The sequence below is a fragment of the Muntiacus reevesi genome, chromosome 9 (genome assembly GCF_963930625.1).
Source record: "Muntiacus reevesi chromosome 9, mMunRee1.1, whole genome shotgun sequence".
Classification (NCBI taxonomy): Eukaryota; Metazoa; Chordata; class Mammalia; order Artiodactyla; family Cervidae; genus Muntiacus; species Muntiacus reevesi.
In genome coordinates this window covers 18,389,891-18,412,991 of record NC_089257.1, presented here as the reverse complement: position 1 = coordinate 18,412,991, position 23,101 = coordinate 18,389,891, and the positions used below count along the sequence as shown (strand labels likewise).

At 41.3% G+C, this 23,101-nt stretch overlaps 1 protein-coding gene across 1 annotated transcript in view; it reads left to right on the top strand.

The window, feature by feature from the left end:
* HSD17B12 (hydroxysteroid 17-beta dehydrogenase 12) overlaps positions 1-23,101 on the top strand; it is a 166,237-nt gene that overhangs the window by 106,018 nt on the left and 37,118 nt on the right. The window contains exons 5-6 of the mRNA XM_065944514.1: positions 12,133-12,197; positions 13,064-13,108. Coding sequence (XP_065800586.1) covers positions 12,133-12,197; positions 13,064-13,108 — 110 coding nt within the window. The remainder of the gene's footprint in view (positions 1-12,132; positions 12,198-13,063; positions 13,109-23,101) is intronic.

Here is a 23,101-nt window from a genome sequence, read left to right as displayed (position 1 = left end):
TCCAGGCAAGACTACTGGAGTGGGTAGCCATTCCCTCCTCTCCAGGGGATCTTCCTGATCCAGGGATCGAATTGGTCTCCTGCATTGCACGGAGATTCTTTACCATCTGAGCCATACACATGCCTAGTGATAGACATCTATCTCCATTTCATCTTGGCTGTCTTTCATACTCAGTTTGTGTGGGAGAGCCATAAGTATAACTACGAGGTTTTTCTTACACTTTGACATGGCTTTTAACCTGGGCAATTTTGCAGTGTCTGGCAATATCCAGACACATTTCTGGTTGTCACTAATTGAGGAGAGAGGAGGAAGCTCTGTTGGCCCCTGTGAAGGGCGGGAGGGAATGCTGGTAAACATGCTCAAGTGCTCAAATAGATTCCCTCCGCAAAGAATGATCAGGCTGAAATCTCAGCAGTGCTGAGGTTGAGGTTAAAATCTTAACAGTGTGGCTTTGACGTTATACTGTAATTAAACAATTTGATTGAATACTTACTTAGGCCCCCACACACATACACAGACAACTTAAGTTTTGATTTCTAGGTTGGTTGCAGCTCAATAATAAAAATAACTAGAGCTCATGCTCGTTTAAAGTTTATAGCAGCACTTTCACATTCATTATACTATTAATTGGCTATACACTTTGTTTTCTTCCTAATCTGTCAGAGCTATCTCCTTAATCATAAGCTTTGTATAATTATTATTGACATTTATTAGCAGATATATGGCATTATAATTTTAATTTGCCAAGAGTTTTGAGGAAAATATTAAAATGTCCTTATGAGCTAAATTTTATCTCACTACTAGGTTTTATTCAACCTAAACCTTACAGTTCTTTCTCTAGTGTGGGTGTAACCATCTAGAACTTGTGGGAGGGGTCTGGTATTGATTTTTTTATATTGTTATTGTTACCTGAACATATAGCCCTTCACTTTGTTCCCTCTTCCCCCCACCCCAGTCAAGATCCCATTATACCTCCGCCTCTGTCTAAGAAGGGGAAAATGATCTTAGTTTATTCTCCTTCCTCCTCTGCTTAATGTCAGTCTCACCTTTATAACATTACCTAAAATAACAAACATATACATTGATTTCTAGTAAGATTTAGCAGTCAATCCATATTAAGTCATGAGAAAGATTTTTTTTCTACTGAAAAAATTTTAATGAAACCAGTAATGATAAAAAGAAAGAAAAATCACCAAGGTATATTCCATTTGTTTGAGTAGCATTGACCACTAAAAGCATAGTCAGTACTTAATAAAGAAAATTTCTATTTTCAGAATTGCAATAGAAAATGCTCTGTGTTAGGAAAGAAATATTAAGTTTTCAATAAGATAAGTGGGGAAAAAAATGGCCATGAATTCTGTGAATTCATACTGAAAGCTCACCATAACTTGATCAGACTGCAAATGTGTAAGGCTGAGATGATGAACTCTTTACTCTGTTGTGTAAAATAAGCAAACATTGTCTGTCTTCTGTCAGGCAAATGCCAAGAAACACAGGTTTAAGAAAACTTAAAAAAAAAAAAAAAAAAACTCCAGCTATTTAGAGAAAATGACATCAGTCCTGCTTTCAGTAAGCAAACAATTGGTTAACAGAATGTGACTATTATAATGCTCACTTGATTCCTCAAGAGAGACTCTCATGTGTGTTCCAGATTGGTTTGGAGGACTTCATACAATACATCACAGAAGGCGTAATTTACCAAGGCCAGGGGAGTAGACTTGGTTTTGAAGTATGCCATAGACAATACTTTTCTCAAATTCCACTCTGACTTTTTTCTTTTTTTTTACTTTTAAATAGTGGCATTCTTTATTCTAGAGGCAAAAATAGAAAGGTCCTTCTGGAAAAAGATGCTTAGTTTGTGATTCATTTTTTTAAAAAATCAACCATAGCTTTTTTCAAGCTTTTAATGCATACTGGACCAAGAGTTTCCCCATGCCAAGTGCTGTGAAGGTCCTCTCCACCCATATGTCATTGTTTATGTAACTTGTAGAGTCCAGAAAATCAGTGGGTACAGGGTCTGCAAGGGCTTAGGGTCTTAGACCTGTTGATTACCCATCAACTTATTTCTCTCTCTACACAGTGCCCATAATTACATTAAGAGGCGTCATTTAAATAGCAACAGCATGTATAGACAATAAAAGTCAGCTGATTGCAAAATCTGAAGTAGACGTTATTCTCTTTTCTTCCTGTGCCCTTCATAAATAAATAATTGTTCTCTTAATGTATTTGGTGGATTGTTTTTTTAATTGGTGTCTTCCCTTCTCAGCCGAATGCAAAAGTATCTCTTGATTATCCTTACCTGTGCAGCCGTATGGATTATGGGGAAAACATCAGAAGCGTTTGTGTTCTGTTTGTCCCCCTATAACTTAGTGTGTGTTCTGGGATGGAAAACTGTTGAGTGTTGGGAATAAATATCTTAAAAGATAGTTTGAGCAGAGATTAATAGTTAAGATCAGTCCACTCTGTAACCGTTTATACTTAATTTTCAAAGCTTCTTAACAAAAGACCCAAAAGTATTATTAGCTACTTCGGGGAAAGGACAGCTTAGCTTCAAAATGGCAAACTCCCAGGGAATTAGTTTGGTTGAGATCTCTAGAAGGCTTCCTTATAGTTCAGTCCCCAAAGCGTCAGAGGGACAGGAGGCAGGTGGCTGAGCGGGAACCACAGGGCTGTAGGAACTGGGCTGAGGAAACCTTTTCTAGGAACCCTGGGAAGGGAGGAATCTTAGGCACCTTGGGAAGTTTTTATGTGGCTTCCCAGTCCCAGCTGATGAAAGAAATTACAAGTAGAAGAGTCTTGCTGCTTTTTCAGAGGGTTTTAAAATATGTAAAGCTACAGATGATCTTCTTGCCATTCTCAGGAACTTTACTATTTAGAAATTAGTTTTAAAGTGCCTTCTTTTGAAATGTAAATATCTCTGAAAGAGTGATGACATCTTCATTTACATCTTATTGGTATTAGTGTGTTCAGTTTACTGTCTACTTGCTGGATCAGTCACCTTGAGGAATGACTATTTTAGTTAATGAAAGATGTGAAGAAATCATTTTGAAATGAAGTAGCGAGGCTTAAAGAGGAAACTGTAGTGGTAGGTTGATGACTAGTGGAAGTGCTTAGGTGGTGCTGGTGATTTAGTTGCCAAGTCGTGTCCAAGTCTTGTGACCCTATGGACTGCAGCCCACCAGACTCCTCTGTCCATGAGCTTTCCCAGGCAAGAATACTGGAGCGGGTTGCTGTTTTGTTCTCCAGGGGATCTTTCCAACCCAGGGATCAAACCTAGGTCTGCTGACTTGCAGGTGGATTCTTACTGACTGAGCTACCAGGGAAGCCCAAGGGTGCCTAAGAGGGGACAAAAAATAGAAGGGCAAGATAAGGTTAGTTGAGAGAGCGCCAGTGATAAACTTTGAATGTCTGGAAACAACCTTCTTCCTTTTCCTTTTTTTTTTCCCCCTTCCCCTGTAGCCCAGGTATAAAATGACTCTGGCTCAAGAAAGGACAGAGGCTATTGTTTTAGTATGCAAGAAAGGATTAGAGGAGCATGGTAGGATGGTAGGATGATAGTTTGTAGAGAGGGTGAATTTCCTCTATTGTGCCAGGATATAATTTTCATGCCTTCTTGCGGTTTAGGGCATTTCCAAAACTTCTCTTTTCTAATACAGTCAAGTTCTGTCCCAAACCACCAGAGTTAGTGTAGACCCCACAAGTATGATGACACAGTCCCCAAACAGGCTGCACTCACTTCAGACACGAGCTGTAAGTTTGGAGGTCCCCAGGCCACCTGCACGTCTGACCAACTGGCCACAGATTTGTGGTTTCCCATGAGCCTTTCAGGTTCAGCAACTTGCTATACTTAAAATTACAGTTTTCTTGTGCAGGATACAAACCAGGACCATCCAAACGAAGAGACAGAAAGGGCAGAGTCCGAGAGGGGTCCGGACACAGAGTCCTGTGTCCTCTCCTTGTAGGTTGGGACTCATCATCCTTCCCACACATCTGTGTGTTCACCAGTCAGGAAGCTCCATCGAGCGCAGGGTCCAGAGTTTATATTGGGGTTTCATCATTGAGGCATGGTTAATCAAAACTTCGGCCAAGTCATTCAACTCAATTTCCAGCCCCCATCCCTTTTCCACCGGTGGGGCTGGGTCAAAGCCCCAACTCTAGTCACCGGTGACTGAGCCCAGGTTTTTTGTCTGGTTAGCTTAAACTCAGATGTGATCCAAAGGCCCCACCATGAATAGCAAAGACATTCCAAGGGTTTAGACATTTCCATTCAGGAATCTGGGACAAGGACCAGGCAAACTATATTATACAGCATTCTTTATAAAACAGCATTTTTTTTCTTTTTTAATTGTTTGTCTTCCTCTCCCACGCCCCCCTCCCCACCCCCCGCTACAGGCAGATTCTATTTTTTAAAAATAATTTTTTGCATTTATTTACTTTTGGCCGCACCGGGTCTTTTTGTTACTGTGTGCAGACTTTCTCCCGTTGTGGTGAACAAGGGCTTCTCCTCTCCGCTGTGATGCTCTTCATTGCGGTGGCTTCTCCTTGTGCGGGGCACAGGCTCTGGGTACGCAGGCTTCCATAGTTACAGCACGTGAGCTCAGTAATTGTGACTCACAGACTTGGTTGCTCCATGGCATGTGGAGGCCTCTGGACCAGGGATTGAACCCTTGTCTCCTGCATTGGCGGGCGGAGTCCCATCCACTGTGTCATTAGGGAAGTCCCTTCCTGTGTGTTGATAGTCGTACCCCAACTCATTCAACAAGTAAAATTGCAGAGAGATAGCAGTAAGCAAAACTGATACTGTTTTTGCTTTCATGGAAGACAGCCACTGAGCAAGTAATTAGGAATATGTTTCATGTAATGAAAGGGTAAATTGCTGAGAAGGCTAAGGGTGTCAGGATCTCTCCAAGAAGTAATATTTAAGTTGAGACGTGAAAGCTGATTAATCCTGCAAGAAAAGATGTTTCTAGGTAGAAGAAACAGGATGTATAAAAACCCTGAGGTGAATGTGCTTGGCAGGTTTGAGGAGCTGACAGAAGGTCTGTAAATCTAGAGCACAGATTGCAATGCTAGAGCCTGGAGATTAAGCGACACCACAAAAGTCTTAGAAATCCAGGTTGATGCGTTTGGACTTTATTGGAAGGACAGTGTAGACATTGTAGAGTTGTAAGCAGTAAATTGATATCATTCTAGCATTTTAGATCATTCTGACTCCTGAGTAGAAGAGGCAAGAATTGATGCAAGGAGACTGATAAGGCTATTTCAGCAATGAAATATCAGATAAGGGTGGCTTATATTAGAATGGTGGCGGTGGGAATGGGTAGAAGTGAATTGACTGGAGAGATGTTTAAATAGAAATAGGACTAATTTCTGATGAGGTCCTTATCAGAGGTCTTTTCTGACAGAGGAGTCAAGAATAGTAGCAGTTTGCTTTTAATTATTATTGCCGAGATTGATTAAGTGTTTTTATATGCCATGCACCATGCTAATGAATCTCATTCAGTCCCCAACAATCCTATGAGATAGATATTAATATTTCTATCCCATTTAACAGACAAGGAACAGACTTACAGTGATTAAATGCGCTGTCCAGGATTATTTTGTTGTTTAGTCGCTATGTCGTGTCAGACTCTGTGACCCCCTGGACTGCAGCACATCAGGCTATTCTGTCCTCCATTGTCTCCTGGAGTTTGCTCAAATTCATGTCCATTGAGTCAGTGATGCTACCTGACCATTTCATCCTCTGTTGTCCTCTTCTCCTTTTGTCCTCTTTCCCAGCATCAGTCTTGTCCAATGAGTCAGCTCTTTGCATCAGGTAGCCAAAGTTATTGAAAAGCAGTCCAAGGTTATACAATTACTAATTAGCAGCGTTCAGGTCGACTTGAGTAGCTGGGTGCTATTTCTCTAAGACAAGAGACCATGGACCAGGAGCAATTCTGTAGAAAACAAGGATGATTTAACTTTGAGTTATGTTAAACTTGTGAAAGCTATGAGAAAGCAAAGTGGAGATTCAAGTAGACAGTGGGATCTGGTTGTAAACGCCCTGCTTTGCGCTGAATGAAGCAGAAACCTGATGCAGCCAATGATGGCAAGCAGAACAGGTACATGGAATTTTTAGGAGACTCATCAGGAACATTATTAGACTAAGTATAGTGCCTTATGGGCTTCCCTCATAGCTCAGTTGGTAAAGAATCTGCCTGCAATGCAGGAGACCCCGGTTCGGACGATCCCCTGGAGGAGGAAATGGCAAGCACTTCAGTATTTGTGCTTAGAGAATCCCATAGACAGAGGAGCCTGGTGGGTACAGTCCATACAGTCCCAAAGAGTAGGACACGACTGAGTGACTTTCACTTTCATAGTGCCTTATAGTTCCATCAGATGTATTGAATGAGATTGGATTTCTAAAGTGAGAATAAGGTTGAATTCAAATGTATTTCCTTTTACTCAAAACCCACTAGTGGTATTAATTAAAGCAAAACCTTTAGCTTAAAACTGGGCAATTATCTGTGACTTTAGAAATGTAAGCAGAATCATCATTCATGAAATTGACACACGTTCCTCCCGTTCACTGAGCTTTAACTACCAACCCTCTCCCATCCTTCTGTCCTCATTCTCTCTTCCAACTTGATGGATGGCAGATCTTACACGGTTTTGTAATGTGCATCACGTAGCAGTTTGTAATTAAACAGTGGAGCTGAAATGTTCTGTTGTGTTGCTTCTGACTCAATCTTAATTTTTCAATTTCTGAGTAAAAGCGCTGTAGATTTAAAGCCTTGTAAACTCTCTTTTATTTAGAAATTGCTACTCACAAGTGTAGGAAAACTGTAAAGTTTGCAAAATGTTTTACTTGCTGTTCCAAATATCATCTGTCAGAGTCTGAACATGTGCTAGCTACAGCAATATGTTAAATAAGGCAAAGAAGGAATTTTCTTTGCATCACTTTCCAAACTCCGCAGACTGTAAGATTAGATTACATGAATGAAGTAAAGAGGGTACAGGAGCAGTTAGGGTAAATTCAATCCGTGTAAAGTTATTCTGGTTAACTCTTGCCTGGAGCTGTCTTTTAGACGGATCTTCCACTTCAGGGCTGGTTAATTACAATAAAAAGAAACCTTGGCTATTGTGCTGCAGCCCCAGGACCTACCCTAGTGTTGGGTGCAAAATAGGAGTTCAGTAAACACTTGCCGAATAAGCAGCCGAGGGTGGGATGTTCAGAGAGAACAGCATTGAAACAAGTATACTATTAAGGGTGAAACAGATCACCAGCCCAGGTTGGATGCAGGAGACAAGTGCTCAGGGCTGGTGCACTGGGAAGACCCAGAGGGATGGGGTGGAGAGGGAGGTGGGAGGGGGGGATCAGGATGGGGAACACATGCAAATCCATGGCTGATTCATGTCAATGTATGGCAAAAACCACTACAATATTGTAAAGTAATTAGCCTCCAACTAATAAAAACAAATGGAAAAATTTTTTTAAAAGTGAATAAGTGACCATACAGCAATAACAATTTTCTCCCCAGTTATTAACAGACTAGTATATTCCAAGTGTTAGTCGCTCATACAAGTGTTGTGTCCAACTCTTGAGACCCCGTGAACTGTAGGCTGCCAGGCTCCTCTGTCCATGGAATTCCCCAGGCAAGAATACTAGAGTAGGTTGTCGCACCCTCCTCCAGGGGATCTTCCCGACCCAGGGATCCAACCCAGGTCTCCTGCATTGCGGGCAAATTCTTTACCGTCTGAGCCATTAGGGAAGCCCACCACTGCCACACCTTTGAGGGGTTTCACTTGGGTTTCTCTGGTGGCTCAGATAGTAAAGAATCTGCTTGCAGTGCAGGAGAGCTGGGTTTGATCCCTGGATCGGGAAGATCTCCTGGAGAAGGGAATGGCTACCCACTCTAGTATGGGTGGGTAACCTGGAGAATTCCATGGACAGAGTATGTTCCAGGCATTGGCTTAAACATTTTTATGTGTATTATCCCATTTAATGCTTAAATTCTTATGCCTATTTTATATATAAAGGTGATGAGGAAACTGAGGCTTACTGGAATGAAATCACCTGCATCTCGTTAGGACCTGGTAGTGGAGACTGAAATCTGGGTCTGTTGGCCTCTGAGATCCAGCCCCTCCTGGTTCGAAAGCTTAAAATAAGAGAAGTTTCTCTACACTCATGGTGTTACTTGGGTCTGCATTTTTAAAAAATTCAGTATCTTTTGCAATAAAGTGAGGTGGCAGCATTTTTCAAAATTCATTTTTTTATGAATGAACTGCATTAGTGTATCCAACTACAAATGTGGCCAAAATGTAAACTTAGTATCATGTTTTCTACTTTGATGTGATGAGAGAGAAATAGAGAAGACGGCATTATTTGTTATGTATTAGGAAGCCCCATCATTAGGCAGTGTGTTTTTAAGCTGCCTTAATGTCTTACATGTGACTAATCTGGAAGAGGCAGCAGGTTGAAGGTGGTCTGTGTGTGGTTACCCATAGCTGCTATTATTGTGTTCGTTCAGATGGACTTTTATTGTCTAGCAATTTATTGTCATTTGCTCCTCCCTCATGCCCAACCCAGATGCCAGAAATCGAATTTCCTAATGACATCATTATCTCTACAGCAGCTGGTTTTGACAAAGGATTCTAAGTCCAGTAAGGGTGGAAGCAGCAGCAAATGAATTCAGAAGAAACAAATCTTGTGTATGTTCTCATCATTTTTTAAAAGTACGAGAGGTGGAAATGATTTTTAAACAGCAGTATGGTGTAATTTAAAATATTTCTATGACATTCAGAAATACTCTGTGGATTTGCCAAGTCTTTAAAATATGACTTTTCGGTTTCGATGTTTTTGAAAGTCCTGGATGGCCGACGTGGCAGACACTGTTGAGCATGGTGCACTGACAGCTCCTCTCTGCAAGGATCCGCCGCCTTCTCTCGCCACTTACCTCGTCCTTGTCCTTGGTCTGTCTTCACCTCTGTTCTCCGTCTGCCTCATCTCTTCCGTTGAGCTCTTCCCAACCTTAGAACTCCATTGAGAAATCGATGGGAGAGTTTCTGTCTGTTCATGGTCCTGTGATGATTCTTGGGGTAGTGCTTGGAAGTCTGAGCTTACATGTACATATAACACCTCGTTTTCTGAAAGACATGGTGTGTTACATGAGTTAAAAGGGGTTTTCAGGTCATTGAACAAAAATGTCCAATCTGCCTCTGGTGCCTGACTTGAAGAATTCAAGGAAACTCACTAATGAACAGATATTTAATGCCAATTTAAAATGCTGCTGTTTAAAAGGGATTTTCAATTATCTGAATGATGTTGGAACAACTTGTGGCATTGTTTGGTTTGGCGAATCCTGTAATGAATCCTGTAATATAAGAAGATGGTATTGCATGTACTCATTCTTAATGAGATTAAATTATAATGGAAACATTTCCACCCTTCCCTCCTACCCAAAGCCTGTTTTCTTCCTTTTCTAAGCCCCTGCTGGTTGGTTGCCTTTTCCGCCTGCTCTCTGGTTGTTGCTGCCATCTAATGTCTGAAGATAAAATTGCAATGAGTTTACTTTTTCCAAAAGATTCTCACCGTTGTGCAAGTTTACAGAAATAACATTTGAGAGCAACAGTTGTTTTTCTTGAACTCTTAAATAATAGCACTCTGAGGTGATTACTTACTGTGGAGAGAATGCAGATAGCATATCTTCCACCAGCGAAAGGTCCGACTAATAAAATAGCAGGAGATTTAAGAGTAATGGACCACTTGCCGGTGTGACCTTGGCATGTATTTCCCCTCATAAAGTCAGGCTCAGTGCTCTGGAAGATCTGTTCCAGTTTTAACACCTTTTTTTCCTGTGTTTGTTTTTGATTATAAAAGCATAGCCCTTATACATAATACCATTTGTTTCTTCAGACTAAAGGTCTCAGCATTGACTGTGTTTTCTTTTAGAATTGTGTTAAATAGATGGTCACATTTTCACCACTTGAGTAGATAGCTGTGATGTTTTTGCTTTGCTCAATTAGCAGAGACAGATCTGAAGGCTTTGTGTTGTAGATACAGCCTTACCCAGAGCATCGCTTTCTTGCTTGATCAGTTATGTATGGGCATCCTTAGCTGGACTTTGGCCCTTGTAACAGAGGTTACCAAGAAGGCGGAGTTAATGGTGCTGCTTACAGTATTCCTGGTTTTTTTCCTTCTAAATCCAAATCCGGACTGTAAAAGATTTATAGTAACACTGTTCAATTTCCTTCAGCATTTTGAAAAGGAGCATTAGTATTTCCATGGGCTAGAAAGAGACCTAGAATCTACATCTAGATTCTAGATCCAGAGACCTACAGCTAGAAAGTTTTCTAGATACAAGAGAGTGAAGAGAGATGGAGTTCACAGCATGTGATGGAATCTTCTTTCCCGAAGAACAATTCGGAAAAACCTTTCCTTGAGGACTCCAGTAATCATACACTGACTTTCTAAAGAATGGTTTAACATTTTAACAGATGTTTTGGTTGTTGCTATTTCTCTGTAAATAAGTCATTCATCCTTTATAACCTTGTAGATGGCTAAGGCAAAGTCGAGTGAACACAAACCCGCACCTTCAACTAGTTTTGATGATCTTTAAAGAATTGATTCCTAGAACCCTTGGTGGGTGGAGAACATTTTTGATTAAAATAAAAATGGATTTGAACCTGCTGTTATTTTTCTGTTTAGATACCATTCCTATTCAAATGGTCATGAATCTTAATTAAATACAGTTTGCTTTGCTACTGTCCTTTACTTACAGATTTTTCAGACAGGTTTCAGTGATCTTGTTCAAGCCATCCTGACCGAACTGTACCAGTAAAATCTTGAGACTCACAGCCAGAAGTGACTGACTTACTGCTAAATATAGAACCTTTATTGAGTTCCTTTGAGCCACTAATTTTGTTAGTCTGTTGAAAAAGTTACTGTTACTACTATCAGGTTTATCTGGCATAATTCCTTATAAGCTTGAACAGAATGATCAGAATTTCATTATCTTTTTGCTACTGAAACCTTTCTTTTCTGATACCTTACAGTTTTATTAAACATTGCTATCAGATTTCTGTTTATTATCCAATTATTACTGACATTTTTTTCTCTGAGCTGAATAAGGAGTGAAGTCATAGGATGGCTTTAAGTAGTGGTTAAGACACCTCTGAAGTCAAATATTCTAGTTTGAATCCTAGCCTTACTTTGCTCTATGACCTTGTGCAAGTTATTTAACCTCTGTGAGCGTCAAACCCTCCCTCACCTCCCAGATGAGGTCTGGGACAGGCCCCACAGCACTCTACTTTGTAATGAAATAATTGTTTAATTCTTTTTGTTTAGTCTTTCTCTTTCTACTGGATAGTTTGCTCCATTATGCAAACTATTCTTTATGGTTTTTCTGGTTCTTCACACATGTCTTGCACACAAGTGAATGGCAAATTTTTGTTGAATAATTAAAAACATGCTCTCATTTAAGAGGTGAAGACGCTGAGATGCATATCATGTGTGACCAAGTCACATATTTTCTGAAACAGTGGCAAGTAGAACTCAAGTTTTCAGTCTCCTATATAACTGTATCCTCCGCTCTTTCTACTGTTCTCTGCAAATTGAAGATCTAAAGAGAAATTGGACTTCCCAGGTGGCTCAGAGGTAAAGAATCTGCTTGCCAATGTAGAAGCTGTGGGAGATGCAGGTTCGATCCCCAGGTCAGTAAGATCCCCTGGAGAAGGAAATGGCAACTCACTCCAGGATTCCTGCCAGGATGATCCCATGGACAAAGGAGCCTGGTGGGCTACAGTCCATGAGGTCACAGAGAGTCAGACTTGACGGAGCACACACACACACACACAGAGGTTAAGCAATATCTACAGATGTATTACAGAGGCTGAATGCACACATACTCCGAGGGGCTATGGAAATTGGAAGGCCAAGAAAAAGTCCTTCTGCCAGGGGTTGGATACAGAAAGGCTTAGTGAAAGAAGAGACATTTGAACTGTCCATATGGGTAGATTATGGATAGAGAGATCACTCAAAATATAAACATTTTATGTAATTGTATGTATCATCTCAGTCTCATCATTTTTAATCTCTTTATGTCAAATCTACAAAATGTATACTAGCTAGCTAATGATCTTGTTTTATTTCAGTGAATAATGTGGGAATGTCATATGAGTATCCGGAATACTTTTTGGATGTTCCTGACTTGGACAATGTAAGTTGTTTTTTGTGGATTGTGGTCATAGAAAGAAGGTATGCAGGCATGGGTGAGGCAATATGGTATAATGTTGAAACTCTGAGTGCTGGCGTCCATCTAACAGCCGAGACTTACGCCCTGGTCCTCCTGCTCACCACCTGAGTTCCCCAGGGAATGACACAACCATCCTTAGTCCCCGTTCCCTTGTCTATAATTTAGGCAGCTTTACAGAGACGTTAGAAGGATTGAATGAGAAAATATTTATCATCTCATCTGCATAACGCTAGGTTCAATAATAGCTCCAGTTTTATTATTATCATTTTTATTATGTCAAAGCAGCTCTGTTTAGGTATCAGGATTCTAAACATCAATTTAAAAACCATAATTGTGTTAATAATATACAGCAATATGGTGGATTCAGGTAAACTAGCTCTACCAAAATGAAAGCTATATATTTGATGCATGTCTAATTCTTTAGTAATAACTAGAAAACATGTTATTGAAAGAATATGTGAATTTGAAAAAATTGTTGAAAATCTTAGATTCAATAGTTTCTTCTTTCCATATTAGCAGAGAGGAAATTGCATATTTATTTTAGGTTTAGTGTGGTTTTTTTGCTTGCAGATTTTACTTGTATGTATACTTTGGATTTTGTATATTAGTATGAATTGCTGCATTTAATTGAAAAATACTATAATACTGAGAGTAAAATATAATCTGCCTGTTTACCCCAAATCCTATCAGTTTCCAAGGTCTGTACTGTATCTGGGGAAACTTTCAGTGCATCTCTGAATTATTTATATATCTCTACCTATCTATCTTATATATAATATGGTCGCTTCCCTGATCAAATCTATGTAAAATGATCAATATTTCTTTTGCAGACCATCAAGAAACTGATCAATGTTAATGTCCTTTCTGTCTGCAAGGTAAGGAAACTTATAGTAAATGTGTCATCTTTATAAATATGTCACCTTTTTCTGGATCTTTCTATTTAAAAACACTGAATTGGTTTGTTCACTTCAGTCAGCTCTTATTTTGATTCAAGTACGTATTCCGGATGAAAATGATTTATTTCCTTACATTTTCAGGAAGTAGAAAACCAAATACCAAACAAACATCTATATAGTTCTTCTTTTTAGCAACTGAACATTTATTAAATGCCCCCTATATACAAACACTCCTACAAAAACAAAGTGAGTCCTGGGAATATGCAGACTAATTTAGGCTGAGGATTGATTCTTTTACAGAGTTTTCACCTACAAATAATTCATTGCCAATCTACTGTTTCCAGTTCATATCTCCTGTGGTCCACGTAAGCTGATGAGCTAAATGTTGTGGAAAAGCATTGTATGTGGGACCTCAGAGTAATGAGAGTGATTTTTTATTAGCCACACATGAAAATTACTCATTTCTAGTTGCTAGACGTGCGTTATAGCCATGTCACTTGTATATGCCAGCAAAAGACACCACAGCTAATATATGCTGAAAGGAAGAATAGCTAGCAAGTATGAGCATCTCAGAACCATCCCTTCTTACCTCTCCTAGGATGAGAAATATTACTTTCCCAATCTGGGATTGAACCTGTGCCCCCTGTAGTGGAAGCCTGGAGTCCTAACTACTGGACCACCAGAAAGTTTCCATTTCCCCTTTTATTTTAACAGTAACTACAGTGAGATAGCATACCTTGATTATACATAACAGAGCAGCAGAAAATACTGCTTAAGGCAGAATTTCCATATGTAATGTCAGGTAGTTTAAATTTGAACATACTAATGGAACAGCAAAAGTATTAATACTTTCATTAACTCATATACTAATTTAAGATAAACAACAACAAAAAAAAGTGCTCAAAACTATTTGGACTGACCAGATAAATATACATAAGAATGTGATTATATATATGGCATCGTCTTTTTTTTTTTTTTTAATTGTGAATATTTAAAGAAAAGTTCTCCTTGGGTCTTCATAGTCCTGAGAAACCATAACCCTTACACAATTGATTTCAAAACCCTAAAATCTTATGCCAAGTTCAGAGACCCTAAAGTCTTATTATGCCTTGTTCAGCTTTTCACATACGGATAGGTGTGCTTCTCCCTGTGTAATGTATATGTTGCTTTTAAAGCATGTAGTTAATTCAGTCTTTATGTGATTTTAGCAATATAGTTGATTCAGGTAAAGCAGGTCTATCTAAAAGAAAGCCACACTGTTGATACATGCACACCATGTGACATCTGGCAGCTTGTTACCTAAAGGCACCTCAAATGAATTACATTGTAAGATGACAAATAATTTTATAAAACAAATAGTCGCTCTGTCTTTTTTGTTGTGGTTAACCAAGATTTTTTCCCAAGTAAGATTCAGTGTGAGGCAAACTACTAGCAAGTGGATCTGTGAGTAGCTTTGGCTCAAGACCCATGTGCACAAAATTAATGCTTGTAAAACATGGTTAATGTGCACATATCTGTATAGTCTTAAAGGTATTTCCCTTGGCCTGCTATGTAAATGTAATCATTCTTCAATAATCTGTGTAAGGTTTCAAGTTAATTAAATAACTCCATCATTTACTAGTAATACAGCCTTGAGTGAATTACTTACCCTCTGTGCTTCAGTTTTTCATCTATAAATTGAGGAGGATAATTCTCTTTACCTTACAGAGTTATTTTGGGAATTAAGCAAGGTAATATGTGTAAATCTCTTAAAATAGTGCCCAGAGCATACTAAAGGCTCTAAAAAATGTTTCTATTACTTTGTTAAACTCAGAGGTGGTGAAGATTTTGAGTAAATGTATGCAGCTATTACTTTTTTAGCAAGCAGATTTTTTTATCAAAATTAAGATCCCTTGTGGTCTATAATTTGTTTTATGGTTTTTGCCTTTTGAAATGCTTTCTAATATATTTGGCCAAATGCTTAAAAATAATGAGTTTAAAAATAATGTTGGAGAGGCGGTCCTAAGATGGCACAGTAATAGGACAGGGAGACCACTTTCTCCCCCACAAATTCATCAGAAGATCATCTGAATGCTGAGCAACTTCCACAGAACAACTTCTGAACACTGGCAGAGGACATCAGGCACCCAGAAAGGCAGCCCATTCTCGTCAAAAGGAGGTAGGACAAAATATAAAAGACAAAAAGAGAGACAAAAGAGTTAGGGATGAAGACCTGTCCTGGGGAGGGAGTCCTGAAGGAGGAGAAGTTTCCAAATGTCAGGAAACCCTCTCACTGTCGGGTCTGTGGGGGAGCTTTGGAATCTCAGAGGGCAACATAACCGGGAGGAAAAAAACACAAAACCCACAGTATACGCACCTAACCGCAACTCCCAGCGGAGAGGTAGCCCAGACGCCTGCGCCCGCCACCAGCGAGCGGGGGCTGAACGGGGAGGTGCAGGTAGCATCGCTCAGGGTGAGAACCGGGCCTGAATGCCCTGGGGACAGTCTCAGGGAGCCAACGTGAGATAGCAGCCCCAACTGTGGGATAGCCAGAGAGAAAGAGAGAGAGAGAGAACTTTCAGACGAAAAGCTCTAACCTAAGGCACAGCCTGACCCGCTCACAGAACAGAGGACTGAGCGAATACCAGAGGAGAGCTAGCCGGCTGCGGACCGGCCCATCCCCCGCCGGAGGCAGAGAGGCATGCGGGCGACAGCCAGAGCCGGAAGGCTAGGGGCAGTCTCAGCCCCAGAGATGGAATCCTCCACCAAACTGTGAGCAGGCACCCAATTGCTAACCAAGTCTCCCTGGGGTCCTGGACGGTTGACATCTGCCAGGAGGGTCGCAGCCAGAGATCAGCGCCCCAGAGAACACACACAGCACACCTGAGACGGCGCTCTCATGGCTACCCGGGAAGCTGAGAGGCTGGGACAGCGGAGGTGGTAAGACGCACAGGCCACCTGGGACGGTGTGTTCGCCAAGCGTCAATATCTGCAAATCAGTCAGTGTGATACACCACATTAACAAACTGAAAGATTAAAACCATAAGATTTTCTCAATAGATGCAAAGAAAGCCTTTGACAAAATTCAACATCCATTTATGATAAAAACCCTCCAGAAAGCAGGCATAGAAGGAACATACCTCAACATAATAAAAGCCATGTATGATAATCCCACAGCAAACATTATCCTCAATGGTGAAAAATTGAAAGCATTTTCTCTAATGTCAGGAACAAGACAAGGGTGCTCACTCTCACCTCTACTATTCAACACAGTTTTGGAAGTTTTGGCCACAGCAATCAGAGCAGAAAAAGAAATAAAAAGAATCCAGATTGGAAAAGAAGAAGTAAAACTCTGACTGTTTTTAGATGACATGATCCTCTACATAGAAAACCCTAAAGACACCACCAGAAAATTACTAGAGCTAATCAATGAATATAGTAAAGTTGCAGGATATAAAATTAACACATAGAAATCGCTTGCATTCCTATACACTAACAATGAGAAAACAGAAATTAAGGAAATAATTCCATTCACCATTGCAGTGGAAAGAATAAAATACTTATGAGTAAATCTATCTAAAGAAACTAAAGACCTGTATATAGAAAACTAAAAAACACTGATGAAAAAGAAAAAAAAAAAAAGAAATCAAAGAGGACACAAATAGACGGAGAAATATACCATGTTCATGGATTGGAAGACTCAATATAGTGAAAATGAGTATGCTACCCAAAGCAATCTATAGATTCAATGCAACCCCCTATCAAGCTACCAATGGTATTTTTCCGAGAACTAGAACAAATAATTTCACAATTTGTATGGAAATACAAAAAACCTCGAATAGCCAAAGCAACCTTGAGAAAGAAGAATGGAACTGGAGGAGTCAACCTGCCTGACTTTAGGCTATACTACAAAGCCACAGTCATCAAGACAGTATGGTATTGGCACAAAGACAGAAATATAGATCAATGGAGCAAAATAGAAAGCCCAGAGATAAATCCACACACCTATGGACACCTTATCTTTGACAAAGGAGGCAAGAATATACAATGGAGAAAAGACAGTCTCTTAATACAGATGGCTAACAAACACATGAAAAGATGCTCAACATCACTCATTATCAGAGAAATGCAAATCAAAACCACAATGAGGTACGACCTCCTGCCAGCCAAAATGGCTGCTGTCAAAAAATCTACAAACAATAAATGCTGGAGAGGGTGTGGAGGAAAGGGAACCCTCTTACACTGTTGATGGGAATGCAAACTAGTACAGCCACTATGGAGAACAGTGTGGAGATTCCTTAAAAAACTGGAAATAGAACTGCCATATGACCCAGCAGTCCCACTGCTGGGCATACACACTCAGGAAACCAGAATTGAAAGAGACACGTGCACCCCAATGTTCATCGCTGCACTGTTTACAATAGCCAGGACGTGGAAACAATCTAGATGTCCATCGGCAGATGAATGGATAAGAAAGCTATGGTACATATACACAATGAAATATTACTCAGCTATTAAAAAGAACGCATTTGAATCAGTTCTAATGAGGTGAGTGAAACTGGAGTCTATTATACAGAGTGAAGTAAGTCAGAAAGAAAAACACCAATACAGTATACTAACGCATATATATGAAATTTAGAAAGATGGTAACAGTAACCCTATATGTGAGACAGCAAAAGAGACACAGATATAAAGAACAGGCTTTTGGACTCTGTGGGAGAAGGCGAGGGTGGGATGATATGAGAGAATAGCACTGAAACATGTATATTATCAAATGTGAAATAGATTGCCAGTCCAGGTTTGATGCATGAGACAGGGTGCTCAGGGCTGGTGCACTGGGATGACCCAGAGGGATGGGATGGGGAAGGAGGTGGGAGGGGGGTTCAGGATGGGGAACACATGTGCACCCATGGCTGATTCATGTCAATGTAAGGCAAAAACCACTACAATATTGGAAAGTAATTAACCTCTGATTAAAATAAATAAATTAATTTTTAAAAATGAGTGTTACATTATGTACATGTGTTTCATAATATATTATAATGAAGTAATGATGAAAAACATGTTCAAGTGTTTTTAAATTGTACTTTATAGAATTGTTAGTGCTAGCTCCATGTTAGTCTCCTGATCATTTTAATTCCTCTGTCAGAGAAACAGTGTAAAGTTTTTGCTCTATATCCATTAATTAGTATCTTCTCCCACAATCTCCATACAGACTGAAGTCATTAAGAGAAAAACAAGTATCATATATTAACCACATGTGTGTGGAATCTAGAAAAACGGTACAGATGAACCTAGTTTCAGAGCAGGGATGGAGACACAGTTGAAGAGTGCGGACATGTGGACACAGTGGGGGCTGGGTGGGAAGGGTGGGCTGAACTGGGAGACTCGGTTTGACATAAACACACTACCAGGTGTCAAACAGACAGCCAGTGGGGAGCTGCCGTCTAGCACAGCGAGCTATACGATGACATATCTATGACGCTCCGTGATGACCTAGATGGGTGGGATGACGGGGCCAGGGGAAAGGAGGGAGGTCCAAAAGAGTGGGGATATATGTATACATGTAGCTGATTCACTTCACTGCTCTGCAGAAACTAACATGGCATTGTGAAACAATTACACTCCAATGTCAAAGAGAAAAAACAAGAAAAAGAAATCCTGGCCGCCTCTGTCTCCCAAAGCACACACTTTGGGCTGGCAGTCTACGGGTTAGCAGTGATGAAAAGGCCAAGGTCCTGACCTTGATCTCTGAGAACCGGTCAGCTTGCTGTGCTCTGTGGTCACACACCGCATCCTTTGAGCAGCATCTGAGCAGCGATCAGCGTGTCCTGGTGGGGGTCACCTCGTGGCCCTGCTTACAGATGAGTAGTACAGGGGCGGGAAGTGTGGAGGAAGCACCACCAGTCCACCGCACTGCAGAGCATCCTCAGTTTTCTTTACTGTAATGATGAAATAATAACAAGACATCAGTCCTGGTATCTTGACAGATGATAAAATGCTCTGCCCACCTCTCCATTCTTCTTCTTCCACTTTCTTTTTCCCCATGGGCATAGATGCTTTTTCCCATGAAAGGAGTCAGTGGAGACAAACGCCAAACTTACTAAACATCATACCCTATCATTTTGTGAGCCATACTGATGAGAAGTATCACCAGCAGAAGAGATGGATATATGCTTTAAAAGTTTGTCTGTTAACTTCCTTTTGCAAGTCAAATCCCATTTGCAAAGCGCTAAGGGAGTTTGCTATTCAGAATTGCTTCTTCGTTCAGCCAAAGAATGAAGAATCTTTTAATGTATCTTTCATGTAAATATGTATTTTCCTGTCCGTTTGTGATGGGCGCTTTTAGTGGAAAAACAGTTCAAAATGCTTGATTTATTTATCATGGAATTAGTACCATCTGGAGGCCAGCCAGTCAGTTTTCATTGTACTGTAGGCAGGATCCGGGTCGTTTGTAGCGCATTTGACTGACTGTTCAGGTATGGCAATAGTTTGACTCAAACAGCGGGAGGTGAGTGGTGTGCAGTGGCTTTCCAGAGGCCAGGAAAGTAAGTTAGGACGTGATTGTTCAGGCCCTTGAGTGCCATGCTCAAGAGGGCGGAGAGCCTTAAAGTAGAAATAAGGTGTGATCTGGTGTACATTTTAGAAAGACAATTCTCGTGGCAGAGTGGCATGGCAGTGTGTGTTTAATGGCGTGTGTGTTGATCTCGTTTATACTGAGACGGGGCATTCACCTTGATGGAGTTGTGTCTGATGCTCCCAGGTTTCGTGTTCTTTCGTGCTGCTGTGATTTGCCCTGTCATGTATTTTGATGAATTGCTCCTGTTGTCCTTCAGTTGACCGTGTTATACTGCAGGTCCAGGGCTATGTTTTCAGTAGCAGTGGCTGTTCGGAGCTCCGAGGTAACTTAGAAGGAGATGAAGATTGCTCTAGAATCTTATAAGGTTTTCTGGTGGTTGGACATCAGGGACCCAGGGCATGGATGTCTATGACCCAGTGCCTTAATAAGTGTGTTGGAAAAGGCTTATATACGAAGGAGAATGACATTTTCTGTCCATCAGTGTTGGTTCAAGTTTTATCTCCTCAGCAAACCACATGCTGGAGGCTGACTGGCTGAGAGGCCTGCCAGTAGAGGTTGGAGAGGAGAGCTTGCCCTGTGACCTTGGGTTTGTGCCCCTAAGTTGGAGATACTTGCTGGGTAGGGCCCAGCATCTGGCAGTCCTGTGCTGTACCGTGAGCGCTGAATGACCTGACTTGACATTCCAGGATTAGTGCCTGCTGCCTGTGTTCCTGTCCATGTATCAATAGGTCAGATGATGATAAAAATCATCGAAGTCCCCCGTTCCACCAGAGGAGTAATAAAACTGCAATATCCTGGCCAAAGGATTTACAGGTCGTCACTGGATGAAGTGGCGATGAGTGGTCCACAGAATACGGGGGAAGAAATGTTAACAAGAATGGTGGTGACTCTAGACCCCTGATGTTCAGTCAGAGAGTCCGGATTCGCTCTCGCAGGCCTTTATCTCTCCAGTCCTATATGGTCGTTCCACTTTTCATCTTATTCAGTAATTTAGAATTATTCCTTTTTTCCTCTCTCAGTGACTTGCTTAACTGGATTTTCCTCTTACCAGCTTAGTTGAGGTAATCCAAGAGTTATTTAGAAGCCTTGTTGCCTGCTTCGTAGTTTTGCTCTTAGTACCTTCAGGGCTAAAATTCAGTCTTGTTCTCATTCCCTGTAGAGCAGGAAAGTGCCAGTGTCTGAAGGTCTTCAGACCAGAAATGGTAGCATTTAGAGATAGTTGAACCTCCAGATATTAAACCACACACTTCTACAATAGTTTGGATTTTGTGTCTGGCGGGGGGGGCTTCCCTGGCAGCTCAGACTGTAAAGAATCCACCTGCAATGCAGGAGACCTGGGTTCAGTCCCTAGGTTGGCAAGATCCCCTGAGAAGGGAAACAGCCACCTGCTCCATTATTCTTGCCTGGAGAATTCTTTGGACAGAGGAGCTGGGCAGGCTACAGTCCATGGTGTCGCAAAGAGTCAGACACGACTGAGCGACTTTCACTTCACTATGCCTGGAAGGAGTTTCCATCTTGGAATACTGAAAGAGTTTGCAGATGAAATTGTAGTATTGCTATTGGTTATTATTAGAGAAATCATAGAAAAGGGGGAACACGCCATAACTCCAGAGGCAGGTATATATTGATCCAAGTCCACTTTCAATCAGGTGTCACACTCAGCACCAAATCCAAAGACTAGTTCTGAAATGGATCTTCTCCGTGTTGTTTGTCACTGATTTGAGATCACTTGTAACATCTGCCAAACTGAGAATTGCCTTCCTTCTCGAGGCCTGATGGTTCTTTGATTCCTTTAATGGCAGTATAAGAACCTCAAGGGCACTGTAGATCTTTCACTTCTTTTCAGATGAACACAGCCCAAGCTCTTTCCATAGCTTATCTAAGAATGGGAAAGCCATCCCTCCTGAAGGTACTGGGCCTTGAAGCTGCGGCTGGGCTTGGTGAATATGCTGGACAATCGGGAGTGGCCCTACCTATACTCAGATCCCTTAGGAAATTTCCAGACTATCATTCTGACAAATACAGGGGCTGTCCTACTTTCTTTATTATCTTTCTCAGAGCAGAGAAATAGGTGAGTGGGGATCAAGGTAAAATTTATTAACAATTTCCACTTACAGTGAAGTACCACTCAGTCTTGTTTTATTTGGGAACAGGGAGGAAGAGTCTTAAGCAGGGGATCAGAATTTAATTCTTCCTTCATCAGATAATCAGCCAAAGTGGAGTAGTTGAAAGAAGTAGAGATGTTTAGCATGGAGAAGGGAAGCATGACATCACACACACACATGCATATGCATGCGTGCATGTGTGTGTGTGTGTGCGCGCGCGCGCGCGCGCACACATACACACACACACACACACACTCAAGACCAGTTAGCTTAACCTCCTAACTGCTCACCCAATGATTTCTTCGAGACATAACACACACACACTCAAGGCCAGTTAGCTTAACCTCCTGTTTACACACACACACACACACACACACACACACACACACACACACACACAATCAAGGCCAGTTAGCTCAGCCTCCTAACTGTTTTGTAAATCAACTCACCCAGTGATTCATTCCAGATTCCAAGCGCCTTACATTTCTCAATGGGAACCACTCAAGTAGCCTAACCAGCCAGCTTATCTTTCTCCAGTCCAGTCACCGCGCTCCAGTCAAAGTGTTATCATTGTACTCTGGGCCGTATCCCACGGCTGTTGAACCCCTCTGTGACTCGACCTGTGGGGAAGGGCCTGCGTTGCTTTGGCTCCTCTCCACGTCTCCCTTTCACCTCCAAGCGCTGTGCTCAGCGCCTTGAACTCGCCTCAGTCCGAGTCCCCTCGGGCTGTGCCCTCCGCATGGAGGACGCGCTCGTCTCCTGCTTTACTAGTTCTCCTCACTCTTCAGTTCTCAGCTAAAGCGTCACACATCTGGCGGTGGGGAAGGGGCAGGGAGCCTCCCAGGCTCCATGAGGTCTCCCAGCTGTGTTGTTTCATCGCACGCTGTGTGCTTCCCCTCTCTTAGCGTTTCGTTCTTCGTTGAGTGTCTCCAGTGGTTGTAAGGCCTGGGACCAGGTCCTGGTCTTTCTCTGCCATTTCCCAGCCCTAGCTCTCACAGGGGGCAGGCGTACTGCAAATGCTTTTTGAATAAATCAGTGAATAAATTTAAAAGCAGAAAATTCTACTTTGGAAATAAGGATCACACTTAACTTTGTGGGGCTCTGCAAGGCTGGCCTTAGATCGGTTGCTGATATTTACCCTGAAGTGAGCTGTGAGAGCTTGCTAAGCTCTGGATCTGCCAGAAGGGGAGTGGGTGGGTGAGTTCCTTCTGATTCTGGGTCAGAGGTTACAGATGCATAGTCTGTGAGCTGGATGTGGGCTACTAATATATTTTGGTTGGCTCCAGCAGCGTGTTCAAAATTAGGACG